General features: G+C 39.6%; 1 protein-coding gene across 1 annotated transcript; it reads left to right on the top strand.

The window, feature by feature from the left end:
* Positions 1–12,558: 12,558 nt before the first annotated feature.
* Positions 12,559–13,126, top strand: LOC101415325 (sorting nexin-12). The gene has a single exon (XM_004483309.4). The coding sequence runs from the start codon at positions 12,577–12,579 to the stop codon at positions 13,063–13,065; it is 489 nt and encodes a 162-aa protein (XP_004483366.1). The 5' UTR covers positions 12,559–12,576; the 3' UTR covers positions 13,066–13,126.
* The last annotated feature ends 5,019 nt before the right edge of the window (positions 13,127–18,145 follow it).

The raw sequence follows: 18,145 nt of genomic DNA, 5'->3' as shown, positions 1-18,145 counted from the left end.
CACCCTCAAACCCGCAAAGCCCCAAGCAAAGGCAAGCCCTTGCCCCCCTTTTATCTCTTCTTTGTGTTCATACTTACCACCATCTCGTCTTAAATTCCACCCCTGCAGACATCGGCTCATATCCTTCCTCCACCCTCCGATTTCCTGCAAGCCTATCGTTCAGTCTCTTGCTATCTAGGGCAGCTTGTTTATTTCATATCATTGAGGTCATGTAGTATTTGTCCTTCAATGTCTGGGTTGCTTCACTCAACATAAGGTTCTCAAGATTCATCCATGTTATCACATGTGTTTGTAGTGTGTTTGTTCTTACAGCCGAGTAGTATTCCATTGTGTGTATATACCACATTTTATTGATCCACTCATCTGTTGATGGGCATTTGGGTTGATTCCAACTTTTGGCAATAGTGAACAATGCTGCTATGAACATTGGTGTACATATATTGGTTTGTGTTCTTGTTTTCAGTTCTGCTGGGTATATTCCCAGCAGTGGTATTGCTGGGTCATATGGCAAATCTATGGCTAGTTTTTTGAGAAACCGCCATACTGTTCTCCAGAATGGTTGGATCCTTCTGCATTCCCACCAGCAGTGGATGAGTGTTCCCCTTCCTTCACATCCTCTCCAGCACTTGTATTCTTCTGTTTTTTTCATAGCTGCCAATCTTATGGGTGTAAGATGGTATCTCATTGTGGTTTTGATTTGCATTTCCCTGATAGCTAGAGATTTGGAACATTTTTTCATGTGCTTTCTTGCCATTTGTATTTCTTCTTCGGAGAAGTGTCTGTTTAAGTCTTTTTCCCATTTTTTAAATGGATTGTTTATCTTTTTATTTTCAAGATGTAGGAGTTCTTTATATATGCAAGTTATAAGTTTCTTATCAGATATATGATTGCCAAATATTTTCTCCCACTGTGTGGGCTCCCTTTTTACTTTCTTGACAAACTCCTTTGAGGTGCAGAAGGCTTTAATTTTGAGGAAGTCCCATTTATCTATTAGTTCTTTTGCTGCTCGTGCTTTTGGTGAGATATTCATAAATCCATTACCTATTACAAGGTCCTGTAGATGTTTCCCTACACTGCTTTCTAAGGTTTTTATGGTCTTGGCTTTTATATTTAGGTCTTTGATCCATCTTGAGTTGATCTTTGTATAAGGTGTGAGATGGTAATCCTCTTTCATTCTTCTACATATGGCTATCCAGTTCTCCAGACACCATTTGTTGAATAGGCCACTCTCTCCCAGTTGAGAGGGTTTGGTGGCTTTATCGAATATTATGTGGTTGTATATGTGAGGTTCTATATCAGAGCTTTCAATTCGATTCCATTGGTCTATATGTCTTCCCTTATGCCAATACCATGCTGTTTTCACCACCGTAGCTTTATAGTATGTTTTGAAGTCAGGTAGTGTGATTCCTCCAATTTCGTTTTTCTTTTTCAGTATGTCTTTGGCTATTCGGGGTCTCTTTCCTTTCCAAATAAATTTCATAGTTAGTTTTTCTAGTTCCTTAAAGAAGGCTGCATTGATTTTTATTGGGATTGCATTGAATGTGTAGATCAATTTTGGTAGGATAGACATCTTAATAATGTTCAGTCTTCCTATCCATGAACAAGGAATAGTCTTCCATTTATTTAGGTCTTCTTTGATTTCCTTGAACAATCTTGTATAGTTCTCAGTGTATAAGTTCTTTACCTCTTTAGTTAAATTTATTCCTAAGTATTTGATTTTTTTATTTACTATTGTGAATGGTATTTGTTTCTTGATTTCCTCCTGATCTTGCTCATTATTGGTGTACAGAAATGCTACTGATTTTTGCGCATTGATCTTATAACCTGCGACTTTACTAAACTCATTTATGAGTTCTAGAATCTTCGTTGTAGATCTCTCAGGGTTTTCTATGTATAGGATCATGTCATCTGCAAATAATGAAATTTTGACTTCTTCCTTTCCAATTTGAATGCCTTTTATTTCTGGTTCTTGCCTCAGTGCTCGAGCAAGTACTTCTAAGACAATGTTAAATAGGAGCAGCGACAGTGGGCATCCTTGTCTTGTTCCTGAGTTTAGAGGGAAGGAGTCTAGGATTTCTCCATTGTAAACAATATTGGCTTTAGGTTTTTCATATATACTCTTTATCATGTTCAAAAAATTTCCTTGTATTCCAATCATTTGGAGTGTTTTTATCAAGAAAGGGTGCTGTATTTTGTCAAATGCTTTTTCTGCATCAATAGATATAATCATGTGATTTTTTTCCTTCAATCTGTTTATATGGTGTATTACGTTGATTGATTTTCTTATGTTGAACCATCCTTGCATACCTGGGATGAATCCCACTTGGTCGTGGTGTATAATTCGTTTAATGTGTTGTTGAATACGATTAGCAAGTATTTTGTTAAGTATTTTTGCGTCTAGGTTCATTAGAGAAATTGGTCTGTAATTTTCCTTTCTTGTGATGTCTTTGTTTGGCTTTGGTACTAGGGTAATGTTGGCATCATAGAAGGAGTTGGGTTACGTTCTTTCTGTTTCGATGTTTTGGAATAGTTTCAGCAGGATTGGTGTCAGTTCTTTCTGGAATGTTTTGTAGAATTCACCTGTGAAGCCATCTGGCCCTGGGCTCTTCTTAGTTGGGAGATTTTTAATAACTGATTCTATCTCTCTGCTTGTGATTGGTTTGTTAAGATCATCAATTTCTTCTTTTGTCAATATGGGCTGTTTATGTGTTTCTAGGAATTTGTCCATTTCCTCTAGATTGTCATTTTTGTTGGAATATAGTTTTTCAAAATATCCTCTTATGATAGTCTTTATTTCTGTGGGGTCAGTGGTGATATCGCCTTTCTCATTTCTTATTTTGTGTATTTGCATCTTCTCTCTTTTTTTCTTTGTTAGTGTTGCTAAAGGTTTGTCAATTTTGTTAATCTTCTCAAAAAACCAGCTCTTGGTCTTGTTTATCTGTTCAAGTGCTTTCTTATTTTCTATTTCATTTAGTTCTGCTCTTATCTTTGTTATTTCCTTCCTTCTTCTTCCTGTTGGGTTACTTTGTTGTTGTTTTTCTAATTCCTTCAAATGTGCAGTTAGTTCTTCAATTTTTGCTCTTTCTTCTTTTTTGATATATGAATTTATGGCTATAAACTTCCCTCTCAGTACTGCTTTTGCTGCATCCCATAAATTTTGGTATGTTGTGTTATCATTATCATTTGTTTCAAGGTAGTCATTGATTTCTTTTGAGATTTCCTCTTTGACCCACTGTTTTTCTAAGAGTGTGTTGTTTAATTTCCAAATCGTGGTGTGAAATCTGGGCTTCTTTCCCTTGCAAATCTCCAGCTTGACTCCACTGTGGTCAGAGATAATGTTTTGTATGATTTCAATCTTTCTGAATTCGTTCAGCCTTTCTTTGTGGCCTAGCATATGATCTATCTTGGAGAATGATCCATGTGCGCTTGAGAAAAATGTATATCCTGCTGTGTTTGGGTGTAGCAATCTATATATGTCTATTAGATCGAGCTCCTCTAATATACTATTCAGATGTTTTGTTTCTTTGGTGATTCTCTTTTGAGATGTTCTGTCCAGAATTGATAGTGGTGTATTAAAATCCCCCACTATAATTGTAGATGTATCTATTCTTTCACTTAGTTTTTCCAGCGTTTGCCTGACGTATTTAGAGGCACCCTTGTTAGGGGCATAGATATTTATGATTGTTCGATCTTCTTGACAGATTTTCCCTTGGACTAAAATGTAGTATCCTTCTTTGTCTCTCACAATTGTTTCACATTTAAAGTCTATTTTGTCTGATATTAATATAGCTACTCCTGCCTTTTTTTTGGTTATTGTTAGCTTGTATGATTGTTTTCCAGCCTTTCACTTTCAATCTCCATGCGTCTCTGGGTCTAAGATGTGTCTCTTGTAGACAGCATATGGATGGGTCATATTTCCTTATCCAGTGTCCCAGTCTGAATCTTTTGATAGGTGAGTTTAATCCATTGACATTCAGTGTTATTACTATCAAGGAATTATTTGTGTTAGCCATATTTTGATTGGATTTGTGTTTGTCATATTTTGTTTGTATATTTTTTTTTGTCTTTTTTGTTGTTGTTGTTGGTCTTATACTCTCCTCCAACTTTGCCTTTCCTGTTTTTTCCTTTCTTCCTGCAGAACTCCCTTTAGAATTTCTTGAAGGGGAGGTTTCTTGTTGGTATACTCTTTCAGTTTCTGTTTGTCTGCGAATATTTTGAACTCTCCATCATGTTTGAATGCTAGTTTAGCTGGATAGAGTATTCTTGGTTGGAAATTTCTTTCCTTTAGTACCTTGACTATATCATACCACTGTCTTCTTGCCTCCATGGTTTCAGAAGAGAAATCAGCACTTAATCTAATTGAGCTTCCCTTGTATGTGATGGTTTTCTTTTCTCTTGCTGCTTTTAGGATTTTCTCTTTGTCTTGAGCATTGGATAATTTGACAAGTATATGTCTTGGGGTGGGCCTGTTGGGGTTTATGACTTGTGGAGTGCGCTGTGCTTCTTGGATATGTACATCTGTCTCTTTCAGTAGATTTGGGAAGTTTTCAGCCATTATTTCCTGCAACACTCTTTCTGACCCCTTTCCCTTCTCTTCACCTTCTGGAATGCCTATAATACGTATGTTTGAGCGTTTTGCATTGTCATTCAGGTCCCTAAATCCTAATTGGATTTTTTCTATCTTCTTATTGACCCCTTCTACTATCTGTTTGATTTCTGATGTACTGTCTTCCACATCACTAATTCTCTGCTCTGTCTCTTCTAGTCTGCTGATATTTGCTGCAAGTGTATTTTTGATTTCTTGAACTGTGGTGTTCATTCCCATCATATCTGTTATGTTTTTGCGTATGTCTGCAATTTCCCCTCCAAGTGATGTCTTCATGTTGTTAACCTCTTTCATTACTGCATCAAATTTGTCGGTGATAAATGTTCTGAGATCTTTCATTGCTTGTGCCAAGTTTTGCTCCCCTTCGTGATTATTGGTTTGTTGATTGGATTCAGCCATGTTTTCCTGATTATTGGTTTGGTTCGTAGATTTTTGTTGCTTTCTGGTCATCTCTCTATTTTGACGAATTTAATCAGTTCCTTAGCTTCTTTGTCTGCTCTTGGAGGTTAATTAGTTGTTATTTTTGCACAGGTGTTATATCTTCTCTTTGTCACTTTTTTCTTCTTATTCTAGTTACTTGTTGTTGGTTAAGTTCACTTTAGAGGAAAGTATTAGTGTTGGGGAAAGGCAATTGTGTAAGCAAGAGAAAAGTGTAAAGTTGTATTGGTGATGTATGTTAATAAAGCAGGAATATGAGATCTGGAAGGATGGAGGTTAGATTCATGTAGATTGTATAGGGTTATAGCTGTAGGTAGAGTACCTTTTATGAAGTTGATGACTGAATTTGGGAGGAATATGGTATGAACTACACAGCTATTGTTTTCATGAGAGAGGGAAAAAGAAAAGAAAGGTAATAGTTTCAAGAGTGGATAATAGACAGAAAACAGAACAAAGGTATTAGAAATTAAGAGTTAGACACTTTGTGGATCAAAGAACGGGAGGTGGGGGGTGGAATATAGGAGAGACAGTAGATGATAGTGGATATCAAGATGCAGGGGAAGGGGGATAGTGTAGGTAGCCTAAATCAGTTCACACAGAAATGAGGCAGTGGAGGATGGGAAAACCCAGCAAATGTGAGGTGTTCCCTGTAGCACCTATTGTATACTTGAATTAAAGTAAAAATAAGTGGAAGATGAGGGACAAGAGGGAAAGAGAAAACCGAAAAAAAAAAAAAAAAACCAAACTAATTATAATAAAGAAAAAAGAAAGGCAAGAAGAAAGGAAGAAAGAAAAAGAGGATGGGCAAACGGTGGGGAACGGATAGGGAGAAGAGAGATACAGGTACACACGTGTCACAATTGCAACACTATCTAAAACAACAACTTCCCCCTGCTTTGCCCTAAAACCCCCCCGTCTGTCTGCCCAAATGGGTCTGCAAGCACCTCCCTTCCCACAAACCCCCAATAGGCCGCCCAGGGCCCACGAACTCCCCAGTACTGCAGATGCTCAAAAAAAAAAAAAAAAAAAAAAAATTAAGTAAAATTAAAAAAAACAAACAAACAAACAAACAAACAAACAAACAAACAAACAAAAAAAACCAGAAACCCCTCCGCAGGCCCGGCTCCGCCCGCCGCGGAGGCTTGGACCGGCTCTGCCCGGCTCCTCACGCTGCCTTGGCCTGGCCTGGCTCCGCCCAGCTCCGCTCGCTACAGCGGCCCAGCCGGCTCCGGCATCCACCTCCTGCCACCGCGGCCTGGACCGGCCCTGCCCGGCTCCGTACCCGCCGCGGCCTGACCCGGGCCCGCCCGGCTCCAAACGCTACGGCGGCCCGCAGCCGGGGCCTGAACCGGCCCCGCCCGGCTCCAAACGCTACCGCGGCCCGCAGCCGGGCCTGCACCGGCCCCGCCCGGCTCCAAGCGCTACCGCGGCCCGCAGCCGGGGCCTGCACCGGCCCCGCCCGGCTCCAAGCGCTACCGCGGCCCGCAGCCGGGGCCTGCACCGGCCCCGCCCGGCTCCAAGCGCTACCGCGGCCCGCAGCCGGGGCCTGCACCGGCCCCGCCCGGCTCCAAGCGCTACCGCGGCCCGCAGCCGGGGCCTGCACCGGCCCCGCCTGGCTCCAAACGCTACCGCGGCCCGGCCCGGCCTGGCTCAGCCCCACCGAGCGGGGCTAGATGCCTCGTCTCCGCCTACCCAAGAAGGGAATCCTCTACAGGTACCTGGGATCTCCGTGTATATTTCACAGACGAATCCTCTCTGTTACCTTCCCTCCAAATCGATGTCCAGACACCTCCGGACCAGCAAAAATCCCGAAACAATCCGGTCCCAAAGAGTCTCCAACGCCGCCCAGCCGATTCCCTGCAGAAGACTCTAACAGGGATGTTCACTCAGCCGCCATCTTGCCCCCTCTCCATCTTGATTTCTAAATACTATTATCCAATAAATGAAAACCAGTTTCTTTGGAGAAGTAGTTGATCCTAGGGCTGGGATGGAGAAAATACATGATGATCCTGGAGCACCCTGAGGTACCAGAAAATAAGGAAGTACTCGAAACAGGATGCCACCATGTTAAAAGGGCATAGGAAAGAACCTAAAGAGCACCCAATGTCCAAAACTGAAACAATTTGAACAAACATGAATAAATAAATAACAATTATATTATAACCCAATTATAGTTATAGTTTATAATTATATGCCATAATTATATAACCCTATTATAATTATATAACCCAATTATAATTATATAATTATAATCTAGTGGTATTGGGTTATAACCCAGAAGATTACATCTCTTCTCTACACAGGAATTCCAATTTTTAAAAAATGTAAAAAGAAGGAAGGAAACAAAAAATGATTATTAAAATAATTACATCATGACCAAGTGGGATTTATTCCTGGTATGTAAGTCGGTTCAACATAAGAAAATCAAACAATGTAACACAATGCATTAACAAATTAAAGGCAAAAAAAAAAAACCACACATAATAATCTCAATCGGTGCAGAAAAAGCATTCAACAAAATCCAGTATCCTTTCTTGATAAAAACACTTTGAAAGAGGAATAGAAGGAAAATTTCTCATTAACATAAAAGGCATATGTGCAAAACCCACAGCCAACATCACACTCCATGGGGAAAGGTTGAAAACTTTCCCTCTAAGATTGGAAACTAGACAGGATGCCCACTGTCACAATTGTTATTCAACATTGTACTAGAAGTTCTAACTAGAGCAATTAGACAAGAAAAAAAAAATTAAAGTCATCCAAGTAGGAAACAAGGATGTAAAACTCTCACTGTTTGCAGATGACATGATCCTATATTTAGAAAATTCTGAAATGTCTACAACAAAGCTATTTGAGCTTATTTATGAGTTCAGCAAACTGGCAGGATACAAGAGCAACACAAAAATCAGTAATGTTTCTGTACACTAGTATTGAACAATCTGGGGATGAAATTAGAGGGAGAATTCCATTTACAAATAGCAATAAAAAGACTCAAATATCTAGGAATCAATTTACCCAAAGAAGTAACAGACCTATATGCAGAAAACTACAAAACAATGCTAAACAAATTCAATGAAGACCTAACAAATGGAAAGACATTCCATATTCTTGGATTGGAAGACTAAATATCATGAAGATATCAATCTTACCCAAAATGATTTATAGATTCAGTGCAATATCAATCAAAATTCCAACAGCCTACTTACAGAAATAAAAAAGGTACTTACCAAATTAATTTGGAAAAAAAAGTGCACCCAAATAGCCAAAAGCATTCTTAAAAAAATGAGTGACATTGGAGGAATTTCACTGCCTGGCCTTGAAACATACTACAAAGCTACAGTGGTCAAAACAGCATGGTACTGACATAAAGATAGACACTTTGGTCAGTAGAATAGAACTGAGAGTCCAGAAATAAACCATCACCTCTACAGACTTGTTTTTGACAAATCTATAAAGTCCATGTTAATGGGACAAAACAGCCTCTTCAACTAATGGTGCTGGGACAACTGGATACCCATAACCCAAAGAATGAAAGAGGACCCCTATCTCACTCCTTATACAAGAATCAATTCAAAATGGATCAAAGACCTAAGTATAAAAGCCAGGGCCATAAAACTCCTAGAATAAAATGTAGGGAAATATCCTCAAGACCTTGTGGTAGGTGATGATTTCTTTGACCTTATACCCAAAGCTTGTGCAACAAAATAAAATAAATAAATAAATGGGACCTCCTCAAAATTAAACACTTTTTCACCTCACAGGACATTGTCAAAAGGGTGAAAATGCAGCCAAATCAGTGGGAGAAAATATTTGGAAATCACATGTCTGATAAGGGTTTAATATTCATGATATAGAAAGAGATCACATAAATCAACAATAAAAAGACAGATGACATGATTTAGAAATGGGCAAAAGACTTGGGAAACTGAGGCATAAGCCGGGTTGCCTGTCCCTCTCCCTCTCCGAGCTCAGAGGAGACGTGCCTAAGCCCCCCACCCTACCCCCATCACTCATCAGGGCTAATTCCAGACACCAGGTCCCCCGCCCCCCTCCAAAAAAATTTTGATTTTCTTAAAAAATCAGGAGTCTAGTTCTTATCTTCCACTTCCTTTTTGACCTCAAGGCCTTGATATCAGCCCTTAGCTATATAAAAAGACCTTGATATCAGCCCTTAGCTAGTGGGGTTCAGACTTCCAGTTGGAGAACCGGACCTCCCGGGCCAGGTGTGGACGGGGAAGCTGCCGAGGTACGTTCTAGAGCAGGTGGAGGCTGAGGCCTGCCTGGTGAGCCTTGTTCGTGCGCCGGATGCTTCTGATGTTGCCAAAAGACTTGAATAGACATTTGTCCAAAGAAGAAATACCAATGGCAAAATGAAACACATGAAAAAATGTTCCCCCAGCGTGGGACATGACACCCGGGCATGAGCCTCCCTGGCACCGAGGGATCACTACCACATACCAGCTGAAGATGCAACTAGAAAATGACCTTGAATTAAAGGTTCAATGTGGATCAGCAGAATATCCCTGTCTACATATAATAACATGACTTCAAAATGCTGTTTGACCTAATGTAAGGGGGAAATGGAAAGGAGAAATGAGTTTATATGGCTACGAGTCTCTAAAAAAGAGTCTGGAGGTTGTCAGAAGGAATGCCCTTATGCACAACTGAGCAGAGTCTAAGAGACAGATAAAGTAGATACATCCCCAGGTATTGGTTCTTTTGAGGGATAAAGAGACCCACGGGTTCTATGGTCATGGCAGATGGGGTTCACTGCCATGTCAGATGGCCTTTCTTTGGAGCTGGTGTTTCTGCGTGATGGAACTGGACTCAGAGGGGATCTCTTTTCACAAGACTTTCATGCTACTTTACTGGATTTGTAGTTGGTGTTGGTGTTTAAGATATATTTAGGGGATTTGAATCTCTGGACTGACAATATGATACCCAGGCCCAGAGCCTCAACAGACTTCAGCTCCTACACTCTGATTTATTGGACTTACCCCACTCAGCTAACATGGAGTTGAAGAAGGTCAACCACCACACCATGGAGCCTAGAGTGTCTACAACTGAAAGCAGGAGGAGTGCATCCAGTATCCATGTGGAATCTAAGCCCCACTTGACATAGATGTGCAATGGACACAACCAATCCAATGTCCACAGAGAAAATGTGGAATGGGTGTGGGAAGGGTAGCCATGGTGGCTACTGGGTTTGGGGAATGGGAGGAAGAGATGAGATGTGGAGGCGTTTTCGGGATGTGGAGTTGTCCTGGGTGGTGCTTCACGGACAATTACAGGACATTGTAGATCCCCCCAGGGCCCACTGGATGGAACGGGGGAGAGTGTGGGCTATGATGTGGACCATTGACTACGGGGTGCAGTGATGTTCAGAGATGTACTTACTGGGTGCAATGGATGTCTCACGATGATGGGAGAGAGTGTTGATGTGGGGGGAGTGGGGGGGGCGGTGGGGTTGATTGGGACCTCGTATTTTTTTAATGTATTTTGTAAAAAGAAAAAGAAAAAAGAAAAAGAAAGAAAAGAAAAAAGAAAAAAAATTAACAATCCCAAATTTAAAAACAAAACAAAACAAAAAAAACTGCAATGAGATATTATTTCATACTTTATAGAGTGGCCATTATTAAAAATAGAGAAAACTACAAATCCTGGAGAGAATGTGGAGAAATAGGAACACTCATTCACTGTTGGTGGGAATATAAAATGGGGCAGACTCTGTGGAAGACTGGAAGATCCTCAGGAAGCTAAACATAGAACAGCCATATGATCCAGCAATCTCACTGCTAGAAATACATGCAGAACAACTGAAAGCAAGGACATAAACAGAAATATGTCCACTGATGTTCATAGTGGCATTAATCCTGATTGCTAAAGATGGAAACAACCCAAGTGTTCATCAACCAATGAATGAATAAACAAAATGTGGTGTATATGTATAAGATGAAATACTATTCTCACTGTAAGAAGAAATGAAGTCAGGATGTGTGTGACAACATGGATGAACCTTGAAGACATTATTTTGAGTGAAATAAGCCAGACACAAAAAGGACAAATATTGTATGGCCTCATTAAAGTGAGCTAAATATGATGAGTAATCTCATGGAGGTAAACTCTAGAGTGTAGGTTATTAGGAGAAAGACTGTGTGCTGAGCAGGGGGAGCTGATGCTTAATGTATATAGAATTTTAAATGATTGATTATAAATGTCTGGAATTGAATAGAATTGATGGTAGCACATTACAGTGATTATAACTAGCACTGCTGATTCATAAATGTGATTGTGTCTGAGTGAGGTAGTCTAGGGTCTAAATGTCAATTGAAAAGAAGCTAGAGGATAATCTAAGGACTGTATAACATGGTGGTGGATGAGGATTGTGTTTAATAGAACAAATAGAAGAATGTTCTACAAGGTGTTAAAAAATATGGTGATATAAGGGGGATATACAACTCCTGTAACTTATGAACTGTAGTTAACTGTAATATTGTAAAATTTTTTGCAGCAGTGGCTAAGAAGATGGTAAATAAGTTCTAAGGGTCAACAACAGGGGAGTATAAGAGAGTATGAGGTTTTTCCTTTTGGAGTAATGAAAATGTTCTAAAATTGAGTGAGGCAATGATAGCACAACTCTGGTAAAACTAAGAGCCACTGGGTGTACACTTTGGATGGATTGTATATAGCATGGGAGTATATAAAACAGTGAATCCTATGGTGAATGAAGGACTGTGGTTACCAGTACAAATATGAGAACCTTCTCTCATAAACTATAACAAATATACTTTGGCAATACATGGAGTTAATAATAGGGTGGGTAGTGGGAAAAAATACACCAAATGTAACTTAGAGACTATAGTTAGCAGTAATATTTTGATGATGTTCTTTCACCATTTGTAACAAATGTTCCACAACAATGCAAGGTGATGGTAGGAGGACAATACATGGGAATTCTGTATGATATGCATGATTGTTTTCTATACTAAGTTCTCTAATTAAATAAGTAAGTAAATAAATAAATAAATAAAACAAGTTAATTTTTAAAACTCCATTTATACACAAAAGCAGAATATTTTGACCCCAGTATTCAGTCCCCATGATGTCCTAGATTCTACAACTTCAAACCTACTGATTCTCATTGCTTTTTGTGTCGAGAATTAGATAACAGTTATCAATTATTTAGCCAACCCATAATGAATCCTTTTGGTGGTAATAATTCCTACAAAATAAAACTGATGACTAAAGCTATGCATTTAAGATTTACTGACAGCTAAACATTTATGGAAATATCAAAAAATCTTGTAATAGGTAGATCTGAAAAATTTGACTCAAGATAATTGGTACTTTTTGTTCACAGGAAATAGTAAACACAAAAGAAAAATGACAGTACTAGAAATCTTAACCTCTAATAGTAAACTAATGGATAAATTTAGTCTTTGTTGTAAAATTTACACAGAAAATTATTTCCAATTTAAATGGTAACATTAAAATAAAATGGGAATTTGGGTCCCAGTCTCTCTTTCGGAAAGATGTCGGACACTGCAGTAGCTGACACTCGGCGCCTTAACTCGAAGCCGCAGGACCTGACCGGCGCTTACGGGCCGCCAAGTAACTTCCTGGAGATCGACATTTTTAATCCACAGACGGTGGGCGTGGGCCGCGCGCGCTTCACCACCTATGAGGTTCGCATGCGGACAAACCTACCTATCTTCAAGCTGAAGGAGTCTTGTGTGCGGCGGCGCTACAGTGATTTTGAGTGGCTAAAAAATGAGCTTGAGCGAGATAGTAAGATTGTAGTACCGCCACTGCCTGGGAAAGCCTTGAAGCGGCAGCTCCCTTTCCGAGGGGACGAAGGGATCTTTGAGGAATCCTTCATTGAAGAAAGGAGGCAGGGTCTCGAACAGTTTATTAACAAAATTGCTGGGCACCCACTGGCTCAGAACGAACGCTGCCTACACATGTTCCTGCAGGAGGAGGCAACTGACAGGAACTATGTCCCTGGGAAGGTGCGCCAGTAGGAGGCCCTCTCACCACTTGTCCTCTACCTTCCTGCTAAAATGACATTGGTTTTTACACTAAGCCTCTCTCTCTCTTTGATCTGAAGATGGCTGTCCATCCCCTGGCCTGATAGAATATCTGGCATAGTACTGCTTGGTACCTGAGTACATCATGGGCACTCTGCTAGGATCCTCTTCTCTGAGAAGTGGGAAACCACAGGCAGATGCCCATTTGCTTGGGGTTGGGGGTTGGGGTGGGGGGATTGGACTGGAAGGCAATTTCTTGGGCATTTGCCCATGCCAGAAGGCTAACCTTGGCAGGGGGGTGTCTTGTGCTAGTGAGGCACTTGTACACATTGATGCTGCAAGTCCAGGGGATTTTTCTTACACTTAGGTTTAACCAGGAACACTGAGCAGGGAAAAACCCTGCCTTTCCTACCTGCATGAATTTTTTTCCCTTTGGGGAATTTGGTAGAGACCCAAAAGCTCTCCTTGTTTTCTCTAGGCCTGCTCCCAGTTTTCTCAACACTTTTTTTTTGCTGTTTTCTCTCTCTCTTGTTGCTTTTGATGGCATAATCCTCCTAGAGTCCAAGCAGCCCATTGAATAGAGCATGGTGTATGAGTTTTCTGAACCCATCATCATGGCTGCTTCAGGGTCAGAAGAAAGCCATAGGACAGTAGGGGAGCTCCTGTTGCCTAGCCCCTCTCCCTTAGTGGATCCCCACTCTGGCTGCCTGTTCTTACTCTCTAGTAGGTGAATTATCATGGTCCAGCAATTCTCTGTCCCCAAGGTCTTGCTCCTTTTTGGATTAGCTTTGCAGGTTTGGTGGCTTGAGGGATGGGGGTAAGTCACCACTGCCAGGTAACTCCCTGAAGAGTGGGAGTGGATCATTTCCTGGGTACCTCCCAGTGGTAGGGAAGGGTATTACCATTCTCTCTCTTCCATTCTCCCTTCCCGCCCTCCATCCCATTTAGTGCTGCTACAGGGCAGAAACACATGAACAAACAACACAGTCACTGACTTCTAAGCACTTTGAGCTGATGATTGGGGATCAGGGGTAAGAGATGTTGCTGCCGCCCCTGGCTTGGTCACAGGGTTACTGAACTGCCTGTCCTTGTCTCCTGCAGAACTCCAGCATTCTCCCTAGAAGTTGACCTAGGGTCAGCAACTGGGAATGGGTTTCCTAAATCATAGAGTCTGAAGCAGTGTCTTTAGGCTGGCAATTTTCCTGAGCTTCTCTCTGAGAGATTTATTTGCTGGGGCCCAGTATCTATCCCAAGTGGTAGTATGGGAGCAAGTTAACTCTGGTGTCAGGTAAAAGGCATGAACTCTGCTTAGACCCCTATCATGGAAAGATTGGAATTCTCCATATAGGGCCTTGGGGGAAAGGATTGTTGATTTTGACATGACCCTGATCAAGGGGATTAGGAGTGAATTTTTGACATGGAATTTGGAACCCATCTAAATGTTGAAGTTTCCTGAGACATCAGTTCTCCAGCTGCCGAGCCCGTGCCAGGGGCTGAGCAGTCCTTAGAGAGAGTCTCTGCTTCCTTTCCCACCTCGCCAATATTGACGTTGTTGCTGCCTTTTTGATTTGTATTCTCTATTATAGACATTTTTTTGTTTCAAGATTCCTTTTTTCATTGTGCACAAGTGCTGAGCATCTGAGGCCCCATTTCTGCTGTGTATATATCCTGACTTGGGGCTTTTATTCAGCAAACTGTTCATTCTTCTGTCAGACAATGTCATATTCAACTTCTGTTCATATTAAACCACTGTGAAGCAAATAAAAAAATAAAAAAATAAAATAAATAAAATAAAATAAAATGGGAATTTGAATGTAACATTAAAAAAACAAAGACAAAAAAATGAAAAAAATAAAATAAAATAAAATGGGATATTTTTGAAATGACTTAACCCTGCCATACAGAAAAATGATTAAGGCATTTAATTATAGTTAGCTCCAGGAAATTCTTTTTCAATGAAAATCCATCCAGGATGGTATAATACTGATTTAATATATCTGTAATAACAGGAAATCAGCTGTTCCTAAGGTCAAAAACAGAAAGAGCCTCAGTTTTTCATATCTTCTTCAAAAGCATTTTCCCCAATTCCCAGCACCACAATCATTTGAATGTGGGGTTGGACAGACAATTCCACCCGAGCCTACTACAAAAAATTCGATGAAAACTTATTTCAGAAAGGATCACTGCTGGTTAAAGAAAACAAAAGCTCGGTGCAGGAAATGGTTTTTATCTGGGCTGTAAATGATAGGTAAGATTGTATTGCGTGTGGACCATTGGTGAGGGAAGTGGACATTGTATTTAGTAGGAACACCATGAGCAGATGAATAGAATAGGGAAAATAGGCATAAGCAAAAAAATCAAAAGGTGTCCTTTTTGGCTTGATCATAGATTTTATGGAGGGAAATAGTGAAAAATATGACTAGAAAGATGGGCTTAAGCCAGGCTGAGGATTATCTTGAAAACCAAGCTGTTTGGCAAGGACATCATTAGGTAAAATTTTATTAGATAAATGATGAGCTCACCCACAATGTTTGTGTGTGTCTCTAATTAGAAAAATGATGAAAGCAAGAAGATACCTTCAAAATCCAAGATGCTTTAGGAAAATGTATTAGAAATTATGCACTAAAAGAATCCAATGATGTAATTTTGCACTTACTCTAAGTCCTTATAAAATATTGCACTAGGAAAAAAAAGAGTTCTTGTAAGCCATTTGTCCAAATAATTGTTGCCCTCTCCTATCAAGTACAATAAATTTATTATTTAAAATCCATCCAACTTTTTGACTCAGATCCAGCATAGCTGCTCCTCTTCCTTCACTGTAATCATTTGAGAACTAGCACTTTTGTTTGTTGCTATATTGCATCAGGCTCAGGGCTCTTCCTCTCTTCTCCTGAACCAAGGCAGCTCTAGTTTTAGTGTAAAGAATCCTGAACAGAGGACAGAGCTCAGGTCTCAGCTCAGTTACTCCATAGCTTGTAATCTGGACAATCACCTTAACCTAATTAGACATCATTATCTTTCTTTGCAATATGAAGAACTTGATCTAAAATGATCTCTACATTTCCTTCAAGCTCTGAAGTTTTCTCTAAGACATTCCTTTAATAAGCTTCTCCAACATTTTCAAAACTGCTTTGCCTAGTGCAACACAAAAAGTACTTGACAATAAGTGATAAGAATAAATACATAGGTCAGAAATTATAGATACATAGAGCAAAAGTAGTTATTTAGAATATTTAGCTTAAAAATAGACCTTAGTAATTTCTCTCATTTCCACGTAGCTTTAAGCACATATATCTTAGCTACTGAGCACAGCCTTTTAGTACAGTATCATGCTGCTACACAGATTAGGGGAAAATCACCCAATTCTCTTCTTTTCTTTTCAGTCTCCTTTTAATACTAATCATTGTAAAAGTAAATGCAGTGGTCAATAATATAGAAGGTGGACTCAGAGAGATTTGTGTTTGATTATTATCATTACTACTTACTAATTAACTTGGTCAAGTTACTGAATTCCTCTAAGCCTCATTTTCTAAAATTATAAAGTGATATTTTATGAGAATTAAACAAGATAATATAAAGATCTGACACATAAGAGTTCAGTGAACAGTAGAAGGTAATTTCAATAATAATGCTAAATACATGTATTCCCTTGGCTGCCTAAGAAGCGGCAAGTTTCTTTATTTTATCTTCCTGATCAACGATCTTTCAGAGTTCCCTGACTGCTCTATCAGGACTCTTCCTCTCACATCTAACTTCCTTCTTCCAATAAAATTCTCTTCTTTCTCTTCTTTCCCTTTTTATCTCATAAGAGATCCCTTCTGATCCCAAACTTTTACAAAGTTGTTTATCTCCTGTGTCATACCAAATGCTTGGATTTCCTTTTAAGTTATCTTATTGGAGTCAAGAATGCACCTCTCTCTTTGACATGAGGTTTTATAGCAATGAGATGATCTGAGCAGAATGAGGCAGTAGAAAGCCCTAGGTTTCTAGGGATATCAAACAGGTATGAAGCACTTAAAGAAGGAAAAAGTGAGAGAGACAAAGGAAAGAGAAGTTAGCAAACTCATGGTTTTTCCCAGAGGCAAGAGACATCTACACTTCTTGCTCCCAAAGAGTCATGATACACTATCAATTTTTTAGTATCAATATCTAATACGAATATCACAGAATCCATGAAAGAATCTGGGGTTGGTGGGAGAAGGACACATGTGTGGTGGTTAGCTGTGTTAAATAACAGAGGTCAAGAAAGACTGAGCTAATGGAACCAGATGAAGATCCAGGTTACTTACTTAAAACAACCGTTATGACAAAATTAAAGTTACCAAAACTATCCTTAGATTTTGACTTAGGTTCCAAATAAAAATGAAGTAGAAAAGGGGAGAAACTTATGCACCAAAATATAATGGGAACTCCTCAAAATTGACAGGTGGAATTGTAGGGCTGCTCACTATTATAAATTATTTTTTATTTAAAAAAAGAAGTTTATTACAGGTGTGCAAAATTGTAACAGATTTACCAATAAGAAAATCATTCTTCAGTGGACATTATCTGTACCTATTAATCCTCAATGAACCTTAGGCCCAGGTTAGATTCAAATCATTACCACAGGAACCAATCAATCAGAGCAGGTAGGAACCCAGACAAATGTTCACTGTGACTAAACTAAGGTCCCTATGCTCTAAATAACTGAATCCAAACTGCAGTCCAGGCCATTTTTGAACCATTGGCCTCTAACTTAGTCCTTATCTCCTTATTTCCACTTTATTCCTCTCTGTTCCTATTCAATTCAAACTTCATTCCTTTGGTTTCATCCTGTATTTTCAGTTGTTTCCAGATTTCTTGAGACTTGATCTGATGACTTTATCTGCATTCTTTCTGATTTTATTTTCTTATCTATTTTATCTTATTTATCCAGGACCACCTGGTCTAGAAAACAGAGACAAGTGTTTTAATCAAAACATGACTAAATTACATTCACCCATCAATTCTAAAATATGGTCTCTGGGCCAGCAATATTAGTGACACCTAGGAATTTGTTAGGAATACTAATTCTTGTGTCTGCCCAAGGCTGTTA

The sequence above is a fragment of the Dasypus novemcinctus genome, chromosome 5, assembly GCF_030445035.2.
Source record: "Dasypus novemcinctus isolate mDasNov1 chromosome 5, mDasNov1.1.hap2, whole genome shotgun sequence".
In the NCBI taxonomy this organism is placed as follows: domain Eukaryota; kingdom Metazoa; phylum Chordata; class Mammalia; order Cingulata; family Dasypodidae; genus Dasypus; species Dasypus novemcinctus.
This window is presented reverse-complemented; position numbering and strand designations above follow the sequence as displayed.

What these genes read in the sequence shown, in the direction of transcription:
- LOC101415325 (XM_004483309.4), top strand. Translation starts at nt 12,577, where the DNA reads ATGTCGGACACTGCAGTAGCTGACACTCGGCGCCTTAACTCGAAGCCG.